Source organism: Elephas maximus, chromosome 10 (genome assembly GCF_024166365.1).
Source record: "Elephas maximus indicus isolate mEleMax1 chromosome 10, mEleMax1 primary haplotype, whole genome shotgun sequence".
Taxonomy (NCBI): Eukaryota; Metazoa; Chordata; class Mammalia; order Proboscidea; family Elephantidae; genus Elephas; species Elephas maximus.
The window spans coordinates 25,786,292-25,803,432 of record NC_064828.1 but is presented as its reverse complement, the minus strand read 5'-3'; the positions used below and the strand labels follow the sequence as shown (position 1 = coordinate 25,803,432).

Sequence of the window (17,141 nt, the reverse complement as noted above, 5' to 3'; positions counted from 1 at the left end):
TCTTAATGCGGGTAGACTGCCACATCTTTCTCCTGCAGTTCCACTAGTGGACTCAAACTGCCAACCTTTTTGTTAGCAGCCAAGCACTTAACTACTGTGTCATTAGGGCTCCTTTAAAGTTGGAAAGAAAGAAAATAACTTACACTGGGTGCACTGGGGGTTGGGATAAAGTGATAAAATAATGTGTGTTATATTTCAGGATCCCCTCATTTATTGTTCTCTTATAGGACTAATTTCATTTTTATCGTGGTAGCTAATGCAATTTATGCAATTATTATGAGTTAGCTTTATTTATTTTCCCTCTGTTCCAGAGTCTACAACAGTCTACCATGCAAAGTGTGGACAACTGAAATGTTTCTCAGAAAGTTCTTGCAAATAAGACTGCATGAAATGATTCTCTATTTGAGTGCTTTCCTATGTGGATTGCAATCACGTCAATCTATATGAGAGGCTATTGTTGTATACAAGAGATGTAGGAAAATTTTTGGCTTCTTATATGCAATAAGCAGGCCATGAAAGAGGTTCGTGCTCTTAAGTAAGTCTAGCGTTATGCTCTTACATTTGGTTTAACAGTTAACTGTCAGAACTAACAGTATTCTGAAATAGGATCTCTTGAGAATTTTACCATTTCTACCAACCTAGATTTATATAGCAGGGCTGTATCTTCACAGAAAAAAAAAAAAATGAGGTGAGAAATTGAATAATAAGAATTAATTAATTCCAAACTAATAGATATTTTTAGAAGTGAGAGGTTCATACTGTAATCATTCTATCTACGGAAAAAGAAAATCCTAAAACAACTCCTCTATTCTTTCATTAGTTTAAAAGATGTGTTAATTAGGAGAACATTAAGCAAGGGGAACATAAGTTGGCCGAAATCTAATTTTAGCAGGCAAAGAAAATGAAACGTTTAGGTACCTATCTTGGGAAATCAGGCAAAATGAGTTCTAGGTAATCAAGTTAAGGGTATGATACGCATTTTAAGAAATTTACACATGAATAAATGACAAATGAGGTTGCTATTTTATCTGATTTTCCATCGAATATATTGGTGCCATGTATTTTATCTCCAATCTCACTAAACCTTACTTCCAGTTCCTCAGTGCTGCTCCTCTGACTTTCTATTGAGTTGTCTAATTCTGAAATTTTATTGTTAATCTTCTGAATTTCTGATTGCTGTCCTTCTATGGATTCTTGTAGCCTATTAAATTTTTCATTACACTCTTGAATAATCTTCTTAATTTCCTCCACTGTTTTATCCGTGTGGTCCTTGGCTTGTTCTGTGTTTTGTCTCATCTCCTTCCTGATCTCTTGAAGTGTTCTGTATATTAATCTTTTGTAGTCTACCTCTGGTAATTCCAGGACTATCTCTTCATCTGGAAGATTCTTTGTTTTGAGAGCTTATTGAAATGATCATGGTCTGCTTCTTTACGTGATTTGATATTGACTGTTGTCCCCTATAGGGTCGCTCTGAGTTGGAATCGACTCGATTGCACTGGGGGGGGGGTTGTCTCTGAACTATCTATAAGTCGTGGGTGGCTAGATGACATTGGTGGAGTCACCAGTCCTCAGGTCCCTGATGTGGTCAGTTGAGGACACTTTTAATATACAAAGTGGAGTCAAATGTCAAAAACTCACTTCTCCACCAAACAGCTGAGACAGTTGAAGTCAGATCTCAGGCACTTCCACTGTTGCAGTCTGCCAACAAGGGCCGAAGCTCCTGAAATGGGACCACACAGGTTCGTGTAGGGGTGAAAAGTACTCAAAGTCCATGGACCATTTGTGCCTGGACAGGAGCCGCTTCTGCCCTGAGTTCCCAGCTTATGGGAGCTGGGCTGACAGGTTAACTCTTTTCCCCAATTGTTAATTTATTCCTTCGCCAAGGCTGGGAGGATGTTTCAGAGCATGCAGCAGGACCTATATCAGGCCCAGGGAAATCGACAGCCACTGAAGCCAGCTTGGAGGCTGGGGGTGTGGTAAATTAGATCCAATTACTTAGCTTTTGCCAAGAGCACTGGTTTTCTCTGATTCTGGAGGTGTGAGTAGACTGTGTGGCTCACTGTCTCACCTTGTAGAAACTGTATCCCGAACACTACCATTAGCCCCACCACAGTCATGCCAGGGGATCATGCCTGAGGGGCACCAGTTCCTGCCGAGTCAGGTCTGACAACCCCTCACCTCTTCTAAAGCATCTCTCCCTTCCTCTGTCACTCAGTCTGATTTCCTAACTTTGCCTTTGATGTTCAGGGCTCCTAGCTTTTCAATATATAATCGCTTCACTTGTTTTTCAGGTCTTTGTTGTAAGTGGGATCACCGGAAGCATCTGACTACTTCACCATCTTGGCCCCACCTCTGAGATTGTTATTTTGTTATTGTTGTTGGGTGCTGTCATGTCAGTTTTCATGCATAGTGACCCTATGTACAACAGAATGAGACACTGCCTGGTATACATCCAGCAGTATCTTTAGAAAAAGAGTTGTCTAAAACTGTATTTCATTTTTGCAACAGCAGTAAGGTAAATTTTTGTTAATATGAGGTTACTTAACATATTAGGAAGATCCCTAGGTTGGCAAAGAGTTTATGCTTGACTGCTAATCTAAAAGTTGGCAGTTCAAACCCACCCAGTGGCACCTGAAAGAAAAGTCCTGGCAATCTGTCCCATTAAGATTATAAGAAGATCCTATGGAGCGGTTGACTCAATGGCAACTGACAACAACATACTAAGAACATCTACTCTATTATATTTATTTTTATAAGAAAACCATTATCATGTTGAAATTTTACTGTTTTCAGTAAAGTAGCTATTTTTCCCCAATGTGGAGCCCTGGCAGGGCAGTAGTTAAGAGCTACAGCTGCTAACCAAAGTTTGGCTGTTTTAATCACCAGCCACTCCTTGGAAACACTATGGAGCAGTTCTACTCTGTCCTATTGGGTTGCTATGGAAAAAAAAAATCATACACTTATTCTCTTCCAAAGACATCACCAGAAGAATAAAAAGACAACGTACAGACTGGGGAAAAAATTTTGGAGAGGACAAATCCAATCTGCATCTAATACCTAAAGTCTATAAGATAATGTAAAACTTCAACAAGCAAAAGCAAATAAGCCAACTAAAAAATGGGCAAAGGATATGAACAGGCACTTCACCAAAGAAGATATTCAGGCAGCTAACAGATACATGAGGAAATGCTCATGGTCATCAGCAATTAGAGAAAGGCAAATCAAAACTGCAATGAGATACTATCTCCCCCTAACAAGGCGAGCATTAATCCAAAAAACACAAAATAATAAATGTTGGAGAGGTTGTGGAGAGACTGGAACACTTATTCACTGCTGGTGGGAATGTAAAATGGTACAACCACTTTAAAAATCAGCTTAGCCCTTCCTTAAAAAGCTGGAAATAGAAGTACTATATGATCCAGCAATCCCACTCCTTGGAAGATATCCTAGAGAAGTAAGAGCCCTCACATGAATAGATATGTGCACACCCATGTTCATTGCAGCACTATTCACAATAGCAATAAGATGAAAACAACCTAGGTACCCATCAATGGATGAATGGATAAACAAATTATGGTAGAGTCACACAATGGGATACTACTCAACAATAAAGAACTATAAGGATATATAACAATAAGGAACCTGTGAAACATCTCATAACAGGGGTGAATCTGGAAGGCATTATGCTGAGTGGAAATAGTTTTGTAAAAGGACAAAATATTGCATGAGACCACTATTATAGGAACTCAAGAAAAGATTTAAACACAGAAGAAAACATTCTTTGATGGTTAAAGGGTGGGAGGGAGGTATTCACTAACTAGATAATAGACAAGAATTATTTAAGGTGAAGGGAAGGACAACACACAATACAGGGAAGATCCACACAACTGGATTAAACCAAAAGCTAAGAAGTTTCCTGAATACAACCAAACACTTCAAGGGACAGAGTAACAGAGTGGGGGTCTGGGGACCATGGTTTCAGGGGACATCTAAGTCAATTGGCATAACAAAATTTATTAAGAAAAGGTTCTGCATCCCATTTTGGTGAGTGGTCTTAAAAGTTAGCAAGAGGCCATCTAAGACACAATAATTGGTCCCAACCCACCTGGAGCAAAGAATACCAAAGACACAAGGAAAATATAAGCCCAAGAGACAGAAAGGGCTCATAAACTGGAGATTCCATCAGCCTGATACTGGAAAAACTAGCTGGTGCCCAAATACTACCAATGACTGCCCTGACAGGGAACACAACAAAGAGTCCCTGATAGAATGAGAGAAAATTGGGGTGCAGAACTCAAATTCTAGTAAAAAGACCAGACATGATCTGACTGAGACTGGAGGGACCCCAAAAGACATAGCCCCCAGACTCTCTGCTAGCCAAGAACTAAATCTGTTCCCAAAGCCAACTCTTCAGACAAAGATTAGACTGGACTATAAGACATAAAATGATACTGGTGAAGAGTGTGCTTCTTGGCCCAAGTAGATACATGAGACTAAATGGGCAGCTCCTGTCTGGAGGTGAGGTGAGAAGGCAGAAGGGGCAGGACCTGGTTGAATGGTCACGGGAAATACAGGGTGAAGAGGAAGAGTGTGCTGTCCCATTGCATGAAGAGCAAATAGGGTCACATAACAATGTGTTTATAAGTTTTTGTATAAGAAACTGTCTTGAATTGTAAACTTCCACTTAAAGCACAATAAAAAAATAAAAATAAAAAATTTTCCTGGGATGAAGAAAGGCATTGCTATGTGAAGCAGAGTAATGATCAGTGTTGTCTTGTTGTTATTTGCTGTTGAGCCAGCTCCAACTCATGGCTCCCTCATGTATAACAAAACAAATTGTTGCCAAGATCTGCACCATCTTCATGGTGGTTGGTATGTTTGAGTCCATTGAGCAGTAATAGAAACCCACAATGATCAACAAGGTGTCCTTTCCTACTTTTTGTTTCTAGTCTTATAACAAAGTCTTACATATTTTTTAAAAGATAAACTAAGGACAAGAAAAATTAAGCTTATGGTTTCAGAGTTTTATTGATACATTTTAGAGGTGGACATTAATGTAAGATTAATTTCTGTGTATCAAATTTGGTCTTAAATCAGCAGGGAGAAATTCTGTTATGGTGTGTTTTAAGATGTGTAAACACTTTTATCTCTGTGGTACACTGGAAGCAAGGGGATGGATGTTTTGTTAATGAAGATGTTGGATGCTCTTGGCATAGTTTAAGGAATTCTAAGTGACTTTTTCAAACTCCTCACCTTCCCATTACAACCTATCTGCCTCTACACCTAGAGTTTCAGAGACAGCATTGGGGATAATCTAGTTCTGTCTTCCAAGGTTAGTCACACAGGTAGTTAGTGGAAATATAACATTGAGTCTGATCTGTTTTACTTGCAGTAAAAAATCGTGAAATGTTAGTGTGGAGGAATTGTCTCGTAATTTGTTATATTTTGAAAAGCAAGGACTGACAAACCTTACCAGTCATGAGACATTGGAATGATGGAATCTGTAGGAAGTTTGCATATTTTCAGAAAAATCTTTTTTTTCAGAGATAGTCTGATCACTCCCAGTCCACTGTGGGAGTCATTACTGTAAGTATATAGCTTACTAGTTGTGCAAACTTGAGCAATTCACTTAGTCTTAGCCCTGATGGCACAGTGGTTAAGAACTACAGCTGCTAACCAAAAGGTCGGCAGTTCAATTCCACCAGCCACTCCTGGGAAACAATATGGGGCAGTTCTCTTCTATGTTATAGCGTCACTATGAGTAAGAATCAGTTTGAGAACAGTGGAGTTCCTCTGTGCTTTATGTGTAAAACGGACATATGAATGGCAGCTACCTTGCAAGGTCATTGTGAGGATTAAGTGAGTTAATTCATGTAATGCTCTTAGGAGAATGCTCGTAACATGGTGGTATAAAAGTTTTTATTACTACTGTTATTACTATGGAAAGCATATTTTATAATATTTGATATAAAAGAAGTCTATACAAGATGTTCTATGCTGGAGTCTTACTGTGATTATAATGGATTATAATTAGTGTTGTTATCTTCCAAATGTATGTATATACTCTGTATTAAGAATAATATTTTGCTTGCTAGCCCCAGATGACTGACTTTTTCTTCCAGCGTGTTAATCTGTGAAATTGCCATAATATTTAGCAGACTTTACACAATGGACGGGATTCTAGAAGTCCCTTGTAATGCCAGCTTTTATTGTTTTATAACTGTAGCTCTTCAGGACCGTTTTTTAGTCTTAGAAGTGGGGCTCTACTTCCTTTCTAAAGTTTGTTTGCTTCCTTATCTCCCGGGCCCATGTAAACACACAATCAGATATGCCAGCATTTCCTCAGATCTTCCACATTGAAATGAAAATTCTGTGGTGGTAACTCATACTTAGGTAGTTCTGGCCTCACTGACCTAATCGTATACTTGGGTAAATTAAGTTTCCGAATTCTTCTTAAACTAGGTGTTATACCTCAAATGTAAAGAAGGAAACCCTTAAATGTTAGAATTTAGCACTTCAACAATTAGGGTAAAATTATACAATGAAATTGTGGCTACCTATACAGTTTTCACTTTTAAAAGTTTTAAATGTCTGCTATTTTAGTTATATATAAATAACTTGGTCTTAACAAACCACTGAAGAATATGGGGTGCAGATCTTCAATTAATATAAGGACAAATATCTATTCTGTATTGGTGGGTACATGGCTAAAGCCAAATATGTTTTTTTAAACACTGGAGATGGTATACAACTTTTTCCTGTTGTACCAAGTGGTCACTTTGTGCCCAGTGTGTTAAGCAAAATGTCAAAAAACATTCCAGAGGCAATTTACACACTACTTAAATTTTTCCTCTTGAGAAGCAATTATGTGTTCAAAATTTACCATGTATATTTGAGTTATATGGGACATTTTCAAAAGGAGCGTTCCTGAAAGATGTTACAGATTTTGATAAATCTATGTGTGCCAAAGAGTATTTAAGAGGTAAAAGACAAGGTAAGAGCAAATAGACGGATACATATATAGTTCATTCATAACTGATTAGTCTTTATGTGACAGAAGTTGAATTTGATTAAAATTGGTTGAAAAGAAATACTCTTGATCTTCACAGAAACTTTCAGAGTATCGCCATTATCTCTAGAATTTCTCTCCTTCATTCAATAATATGGCAACATGCTGCTTTAAACTTCTTAAAACACTTCCAAGTCTATGATTCTTAATTTCAAGACCATTAGTCAAGGCTACTTAGCCTTGCTTTCAAGATAAATTACATCCACAAATTACATCCTGATCTACTGTTCTCTGCTTACACTTTATTGTTTCTTAATGTGCACCCTGTCCGTCAGGTAGACCCTTCCATTCATGGGTCCTTGAAAATGTCTTATGCTTTTTTACTTTTGTATTTTTCTTCTTATTATTTCCCCTGCCTGAAATAGACTTCTCTTTCATTTTTGTCTAGTAAATTTGAAAGTTTTAATAAGTTTTAACTCAAATAATTTCTATTCCATAATAACCTTATCTTACCACTTTGGCATAATCTCTTTCAATTTGCTAATATTTATGATATAAATCTATCACTCATTTATATTTGCCTATTTCTGAATTCATATTATTTATTTTTCAATATGCTAATCTTATCTTTTTAATTATGGTAGGAGTCTAATCTGTTCATTTTTTTCCCCATGCTTCTTCCATTTCCTATCATCTTCATAGGGGTTTAAACAGCAGTCAATTGATAACCATATTTCATTCAGTTGAATTGACTTAATTGAAAGCTTATATTTATTTTTTATATAATCTAGTTATAGTCTATTGTGAATAATTGTGATATGCTCCTGATTTTCTTTCATTTAGGTACTGTGCACTGGCTACATGGCTCACACAAATGAATCAATGGTCTCTGAGTTTTTGCTGCTGGGACTCTCTGATCTTGGGAACTTCGGCTTTTCTTTTTTGCAGTCTCTATATGTGGCATCTATGTTAGGCAACATTGTGATTATTATTATCATTTCCTCTGACTCCTATCTGAGCTCTCCCATGTACTTCCTACTCAGTAATCTTTCTTTCAGTGATATCTTTCAGTTTAACTTTGTCGCCCCCAAGATGCTTGCAGACTTCCTTGTTGAGCATAAAATTAATCCCTTTTGAGGGTTGCATGGCCCAGGTAGTCCTTCTTCACATTTCTGCTGGGAGTGAGATTACGTTGCTTGTAGCTATGGCATATGGCTGATTTATAGTCATATCTAAGCCCCTACACTATATACAATCATGAATCAGAGACTATGTATAATTTTTGTATCTATTTTCTGGATGTGGGCATTCTTCATTCTGTGATCCAATTGGTTTTTACAGTGGATCTGCCATTCTGTGGCCCTAGTGAGGTAGGTAACTTCTTTTGTGACCTTCCCTGGTGATAGAGCTGGCTTGCATGGATACTTATGAAATGAAAATTATGATCCTAACTAATAGTGGCCTAATATCATTGAGCTGTTTTCTAGCTTTAATTACTTTTCTACGCCACCATTTTGACCACCGTCCAGTAGGTCTTCCAAGGTGCTTTCCACATTAACTGCCCACATCACTGTGGTGATTCTTTTCTTCAGAGCATGTGTTTATTTCTACATATGGTCCTTTAGCAGACCTCCTGTGAATAAGTCCCTTTTTGTGTTCTATACTGTTCATACACCCCTGTTGAACACCAACACCCACTGTCTGAAGAAAGAAAATGTAAAATCAGTCACGCAGAAGTTGAGAAACAGTCATGTGAACTCCTGGAAAAACTAGGGAACCACCATGAGAGAGGATAATCTTGTATGGAAATGAAAAAATTCCAATGGATCACAGCTTTGTGCTGCCATCTGTGCTAATGATACAGTTTATTTAGTTATGGAATTTATTTTCCCCAAAATGAAAGGGAATTACATAAAATTCTAAAATTGCAATTGCCTTGCAAATATTTAGTAATACTTTCAAATATTCTATAAAGAAAATAGATTCTAACAGGAATAAAATGCTATTCATGTTCCTAAACTTGTAATAGAAGCTTTTCAGTGCAATGGTTAAGTGCTCAGCTGCTAACCAAAAGGTGGGCAGTTTGAACCCACCTAATGGCTCTGCAGGGAAAAGATCTAGTGATCCACTTCCATAAAGATTGTAGCCTAGGAAATGCTGTGGGGCAGTTTTACCCTGTGACATAGCATCACTATGAGCTGGAATTGACTCAACAGCACATTGCAAGAAACTTATAATTCTCTTTAATTGAGCACGTGATATTTTTATACATTGCAATCAAAACGTAGGAGCCAATTGAGTTTCTGATAGGTACACTCAAATTATTCACAGCATTACTCCACCAGAACACCCAAGCAGAAAATTTCCCACCCAATAAACAGAATGAAAAACTAAAAAAAAAAAAAAAAAAAAATGGTTCAAGTCCAACAAAAGCTATAAAACATAAAAAAGCATAAGAGAAGAAGGAAAAAATCAAAACCAAAACATGGAGAAGAGGAAATCTCTCCTATGGAGGCCAGAATGATGCAAAGAATTGTTGATGTTGACAGTATGGTGCTAAATATGTTTAAAGAAAGCAAAAAACACACAGAAAACAAACTAGTGGACTCCAGAAAGTAAATGGAGGAACAAAATGAGAAACTTAACACGGAAATTGACTACATAAAAAAAGCCAAACAAAGAAAACTACTGGAAATGAAGAATAAAACATCTAAATCAGGGGAAAAAAAAAGGAGAGACACCCTTGCCAACAGAGTTGAACAGCCAGAAGATAGAATAAGTGAACTAGAAGATTAGAAAACTGAATTTATCAAGTCTCAAGAGAAACAAGGGAAATGAACAAAGAATTATGAACAAACCCAAAAGGAAATGTGGAGTTTAATTAGACACATAACATTAGAATTATGTATCTTAACTTTCCAAGAGATAATCAGAGGGAATATCCCAGGCCTTAGCAGATAATCAAGCCTGCAAATACAGGAAACTTCAAGAACCCCATTCAGAAGAGACACAAAAAGATTAACTCTGTGCCATATTCTAATAAAATTCTTGAAAAACCACAGACAAGGAGAGAATTCTGAAAGCAACAAGAGAAAAACACAATTTAACATACAAATGTCTTTCAGAAGAATCAGTGCAGGTTTCTGCCTGGAAACCCTAGAGGACAGAAGACAATGGAGCAATATATATATAAAATACTGAAGAAAAAAAATACTTTACCGAGCAAAGTTGTCATTCAAAAATGAGGGGGTAAATCAAAACATTCCCAAGCAAACAGAAGCTCTGAGAATTTGCCACTACCAGACCAGCTTTGCAAGTATTACTCAAGGGAGTACTCCAAATGCAAAGGCAAGAACTTTAAGAAAAAAAAAACAAACTAAATCTATTGAGTATAGGTTGTATATTGATGTTAATGGAGACATATCAACAGAAATAGAGAGCGGAGGAGCATACCAGGAATAGATTTATTGTGTTAAGGTTATATGTTAACAGTTATTCATATGCTAGACATTGTAGTAATTGTAAGGCATGTGATGCAACATATGTGGTAACTACTAAGAAATCACCAAGAAGAAATAGTCAGAAGAAGCAAGTTAACAAAAAGGCTTATCAGAAGAAAACACCCAGATACAAACAAAAAATGAGTAAACAAAACAAAGAAGATAAAAAATCCGAAAAAAACAAACAAAAAGAAAGTCACTCATAAGTACTATACCTCTCTAAACAATCATCTTAATGAAACTAAAAGGTAAACATTTTCCCTAGGCCAAACATGAGAAAGGAAAGGGGGGAAGGGAAGCTAGATGAAGAGAAACAGAACAACCAGAATGGAAATGATGAAATATTGTATGTTTTGAAAAATGTCACTGAACAATATGTATAAAAATTTTTTTTTTTTGTTAAATGGGAAGCAAATTTCCTGTGATAACTTTCACCAAAAATACAATGAATATTTTTAAAAATAGTGAAATGGTAACACTTCATGAAAAATATAATCGGTCATTAAATTGTAAATGTGGAAAAAAATTAAAACTAGCTTAATTCCAGTAAAATATATGAACTTTGCTCTAATCTATCTCCACTTCCTCCCCATTCCTATGTATTACATCTTCATAGTTATAAGTTAAAAATAAAATGTCATCCTATAGGGCATTCCTACTCTACCCTATAGGGTTGCTATGAGTTAGAAATGGCATGATGACTCACAATAAGAACAACAAACTTTGACAAAGAAACAAGGGGGCATTTCACTGGAAAGGGATGGTTTTCAACAAGTAGTGGTGGAACAGAGCGTCCACATCCAAAAAAAAAAAAAAAAATTAATCCAAACACAGACTTTACACCTTTCACAAAAATTAAATCAAAATGGATAATAGACTTACAGGTAAAATGTAAAACTATAAAACTTTCAGAAAATAACATAGGATAAAATCTGGATGACCTTGAGTTTTGTGATGTGGGTTTAGATACAACACCAAGTGTGTGATGCATGAAAAAAAAAAGTTTATAAATTTTATTTCACTAAAATTAAAAACTTCTAGTCTGTGAAAGACACTGCTAATAGAATGAAAAGATACGCCACAACTGGGAGAAAATATTTGCAAAACAGAAACTGAATGAAAGACTTGTAACAAAGTTAGAAAGAACTCCTAAAACTCAATAATAAGATGGGGAAAGCGATTGGGGGCATACAAAAATCAAATGCATCGTTGGAGAGTGGTGTTCAAAATACATATATCCATTGAGTCAAAGCTACGGAGATTTTTTTTTTCTTTTCACCGACTGGAAGACATGGATCTAGAAACCAAGGGGTAAAAGTAGGAATGATCCCTTTCACCCTCACATGCAGTGAATTTTGATGGAATTTATGTTTTCTATTCCTGCAACTTTGGAGCCCTGGTGATGCAGTGGTTAAGGGCTATTAATGCTAATCAAAAGGTAGGCAACTGGAATCCACCAACCGCTCCTTGGATACACTATGAGCAACTCTACTCTCTCCTGTAGGGTTGCTATGAGTCAGAATGGACGCAACAGCAATAGTTTTTTTTTTAACTCCTGCAAGCTTTGGAAACTTAGTTCCAAAGTTTTAGCACTTTCAGAGAACCCAGTGAGAGCTCAAATGAATTGGAAGTTTTTATCACTATCTGTCTAATATAGAATAATTGGACCAATGAACCAGGAGGTAAGTAATAACTAATTTGGCTAGGATAATTGATTATCAATTAGGTTCACTATTGCACAAACTCTGAAATGGCACCATTTCCTAAGGAATCTTCAGGTTACATATTAGCAGGTTGACTCTATTGGAAGCTGTATTGAAATATATTTTGAGCATGCTCACAATAAAATAAAATTTCACACTTATAAAATTGACTTTCAAATCAGAATCTGAGCAGAAAAATATCTACTAATAGTTCTTTATGGTTACCTACATAATACCTTTACTTTTTTTTTTTCTTTGTGTTACTTTCTGATGTCTTTTTTTTTTTTTAATCTGAAGGCTTGCTTTAGTATTTCTTATAGAACAGATCTGCTACCAATGTTTTTTTTTTTTTTTTTTTCTGTACCATGTCGGTTGGGAATACACAATAACATAGTTTCTGACTTCACAGTACCCCAAATGAATTTGTTGATTTCCTAAGAAAACATAAAATACCAAATTTGCCAAAGGAGACAAAGAAAATTGAAGACGTAAAATATAGCAATAATGGAATACATTGGAAAGGAAGTAAAAGGTTTAACCATTCAAAGTCACAAGATATATTCAAGTTTATGTAAAAGTTTTTTCAAACTGTGAAGAACAAATAATACTAGCATGTAGAAATGCAGTATTTTCCTGAGAACAGCAAATGATTTTGAGACTATCATTGTCTTAACACCAAAACTGGGTGTGAATAGCACTTAATAATAATCAGCTGCTGTCAAGTTTTTATGACCCATGGCAACCTCGTGTGTGTCAGAGTAGAACTGTGTACCTAGGGTGATCACTGGCTAATTATTTGGAAGTAGATCACCAGGCCTTTTTTCTAATGCACCTCTGGGTGAACTCCAACCTTCAATCTTTTGATTAGCAGGTGAGCATGTTACACATTTGTATCACTCAGGGATTCCACCCAGGGACTTAATATTACTACTGGCCAATTTCACTTACAAACCCATACGCAAAATTGTAAATATAAAAAATAGTACATCAAACCCAAGCTATAATATTGTTGCATGACACCATAATTAAAGTTTATTCTAAGAATGCAAATATATTCACTTTTGATGACTTATTAATGATTTTTAACATTTAAGTTTAAAAGAACAACTCATCATACATTACCATTGCAGGGGATCAGATATTCTCTGCTGAGCTTTTCCATTTTTTTCCTGCTAACATGGGGAATATCACTAAAGATTCAATTCAATTCAATTCTTCATGAAGTGCAAAATTTCCTCAAATCTGTTAGAACTAAAGTGCTCGTAATTAGCAGGGAGTGTGACACAGGGGAATAGCTCTGCGAGTTAGGAAAGTTGACAGTGTTTTAGTTCTCTGGACTTCAGCCATTTCCCCCGGCAAACAGCTAATGACAAGGAATCTCCATGGAACACATTCATCCTCCATGGTCCAGTTCAATCCCCAGTTCTGAATGAAATAGAGAAATGATGAAATGGGAAAAGGGTGCCGAGAAGAGGACAAGATCTAAGTCAAGGCCTATAACAGCTGTGATATCGGAGATCAAAAACATATACATCTAATGTAGCTCTCTTGTAGGAGCATTTGTTTTGGAAGAAGCAAAACTTCTTTCAACTTTCACAGAAACTGCAGATGATTGAATCAGGTGCATTTTCTTTATGTCTACCATTTGCTTGAGAATTTCTTTTTGGAAAATGTTAATTAGACCTTTATCTAGAGAAGGAGAAACTTGGGGCAATAACTTCTAATATCTGGACTTGTAATTCTATTCAAATGGTTTTATGTTAAAAAAAAAATTACGTCTGTGTTTGTCTGGTACATAAAATTTGACTTTGTATGTGATGTAAAACAGCTTAGGAATCAATTTCTGTATTATTTGGATTGATTGATTTACTGATTGGTGTTAAGGCTTTCCTTCTGATGTACCAAGGAGAGGAGAGACTACCAAAGCATAATAAGGTCACTTTACGTTTATCTCAGTTAATCCATGCGCAGTCTAGCACCTACACAAAAATAGCATTTGACTAATGTATAGATTCACTCTCCGTGAGGATTTCTGATTTTTCTTTCTCCCCTTCTCCTACCCCATTAATTTCTCATTTACTTTCACTAGAAGACAGTCCTCACTTCTTAAGTGACTGACCAACTAACAAAATGTGGTCAAGAATAGGAGGTTTGCTCCTTTTGGATAACAAATTTTGGTCCCATGAAAAAATGGCCCTGGAGGGGCATCCTCTCCCACTCTGAGTGATAAGTGTTAATTTAAATATCCTTTGGAGTGGTTCAGTTTTAGCTCTTTTGTCACAGCATACATTACTCATGCCACTGATTCTTTCTATACTCAAGATTTTGTAAGAATCTTTGTAAAGCGTAATATAGCAACAAACCACACTTAGCAGATATTACAAAGGAGTACCTTAGTCACCTAGTGCTGCTGTAACAGAAATACCACAAGTGGATGGCTTTAACGTACAGAAATTTATTCTCGCACAGTCTGGTAGGCTAGATGTCCAAATTCAAGACGTCGGCTCCAGGGGAAGGCTTTCTTTCAGCTCTGGAGGAAGATCCTTGTCATCAATCTTCCCCTGGACTAGGAGCTTCTCTGAGCAGGAACCCCAAGTCCAAAGGACACGCTCTGCTCCTGGCACTGCTTTCTTGGTGGTATGAGGTGCCCCTGGCACTCTGCTCACTTGTCTCTCTATCTCAAAAGAAACTCGCTGAAGACAAAATCCAATCTTGTAGATTGAGTCCTGTCTCATAAACATAAAAGCCACCTATCCCAATGTGATGGTTAAGATTGTGTGTCAGCTTGCCTGGGCCATGATTCTCAGTGTTTATATGTGACCACTCCCATGATGGAGTCTGCTGTGAATAGCCAATCAGTTTAAAGGGATTTTCCTTGAGGGTGTGGCCTGCATCCAAATATAAGTAGACATTCTGGCTTTTTGCTTGCTCTGGATCCTGTGGCTGCCGGCTGTTCACCTGATCTCCGGTTCCTGGGACTTGAGCTCTCAGCTTGCCTGCCAGTCTTGGGATTCGTTGATCTTCAGAGCCTGTGAGCAAGAGCCCTGATCTCTGATCTGCCTATCTTGGGTTTGCCAACCCTTGTGGCTACACTATTCAGGAGAAGCCTCTGTTCTGATTCAGACTTGGGACGTTCCACCTGCTACAATTGTGTAAACAGTTTCCTTGATATAAATCTCCATCTATATATATTTATAAACTTTACTGGTTCTGCTTCTTTAGAGAACGCAGCCTGACACTCACCTCGTTAACATCATAGAGGTAGGATTTACAACATATAGGAAAATCACGTCAGATGAAAAAATGGTGGAAAATCACACAGCACTAGGAATCATGGCCTAGCCAGATTGACACACATATTTTTGGGGGACACAATTCAATTCATGACTGGGAATAAAGTTTTTCTACCTAATAAATTGCAAACTAAAATGTACCCTTTAAGTACAATGTATTAGCCATTTTGGAAAACTATATATATATATATATTTTTATATATATATATATATATTACCTCCTACCTTTTAATTTTTTTTTTTTACCTTTTAAAATAGAGATAACCCGTATTATGAAAGTCAATTACAGTTTATTTAATAATATTTACAGAGGTTTTACATCAACTCCCTAAACTAATTCTCTCATTTTTGAATCTGTCTAATAGCTTTCATGGTATAAACTTACTTTTAGATTCCATTAGAGACCCTACTATGAAGTGTAATGGAAAAAGTCCTGAAGGCTTGGGATGAGGTTCTGGGTTTTTTACTTGCTGGTTGTATAATCTTGAATATATTAGATGACCTCTCTGAGTCTTAATTTCCTTATATGTAACATGGGGAAAATAATCTCTTCCTACAATCAGATTGTTGTAATGTTTGATGCTCACATATAGTATGGAAAACCATTTTTAAACAAAACAGTTTTTTCCACTGACACCATCTTTTTTCCATTATCTTTTATAAAAACTGACACATAATAGCTTCTAATTATTCCAAACAACAACAACAAAAGCACCCTGCCTTCTTTCAGCAAGGAGATTCTTGAACTTCTAAACACACTTTTTATGAATATTCAAATCACAGCCTATCTCCTTGGAAGCTTTTGTGCAGTGTTCCAAAGAAGCTGCAGAGAAAACATAGGCAGAATGGATTATATTACAATATATTGACAAATTGCTTATTATTTCAATTTTTGCTTAAGGAGAAAGAATTGTGTTGCTGGATATTTTTCAAAGAGTATAGCCTGTCTTTTTGGGTCAGAAAAATCCTAGTTAAAGCCTACACATTCTATATCCAGGAAAGTTTCTGGAGTAATCATTAAAATGTTACCATTGACTTTCAAATGTTCTGCTTTCCAACAACTTTAACGAAAGCAGATTTTTGCTTTTTGTAGCTATCATCACCTCATCTATTGGTATTCTTTACCAACATATTAGCCATTTCTGGTTACTTTTTCTCACGTAGTTCAACGTTAACTAACTGCAACGGACTTTTCTGTAATGAAATCAGTTGTCATAAATTCGGAGATAAATACTTTTAATGGTGGTGGCTGTAGGAGTTAAGTAGTAGAAAAATGCAAGAAGATACTAAACCATAGCTACCAAAAAGAAAAAAAAATTGGCTAAAAAGATAGGACTTTTCCTTCTAAGTGTGGCCTCTTTGGAATTCTCTAAGAATTATAGATAATTGTCAGTGGATAATGAAAAGAAGGAGGGCAAGGAAAGTAGTACGAAATGGATCCCTTAACACTCCCTTTTGATTGTGCCCTTTGCAATGTACAGCTCTTATCTGTTTAGCATTCGAGATTAGATTGAACCCACAACTTTATAAAATGGACTTGTTGATTTATTTACGTCATTTGCACTTCACAGATATCCTTCAGTAGTAAGGATAATTGAGAGAGAAATTTATTTGTCAAAGTTACAGATAAGACATT

General features: G+C 36.4%; 1 protein-coding gene across 1 annotated transcript in view; it reads left to right on the top strand.

Annotated features, from left to right (window-relative positions):
* The window catches only part of LOC126084452 (olfactory receptor 4K15-like), a 43,306-nt gene that overhangs the window by 13,693 nt on the left and 12,472 nt on the right, over positions 1–17,141 (top strand). The window contains exon 2 of the mRNA XM_049899040.1: positions 7,853–8,051. Coding sequence (XP_049754997.1) covers positions 7,853–8,051 — 199 coding nt within the window. The remainder of the gene's footprint in view (positions 1–7,852; positions 8,052–17,141) is intronic.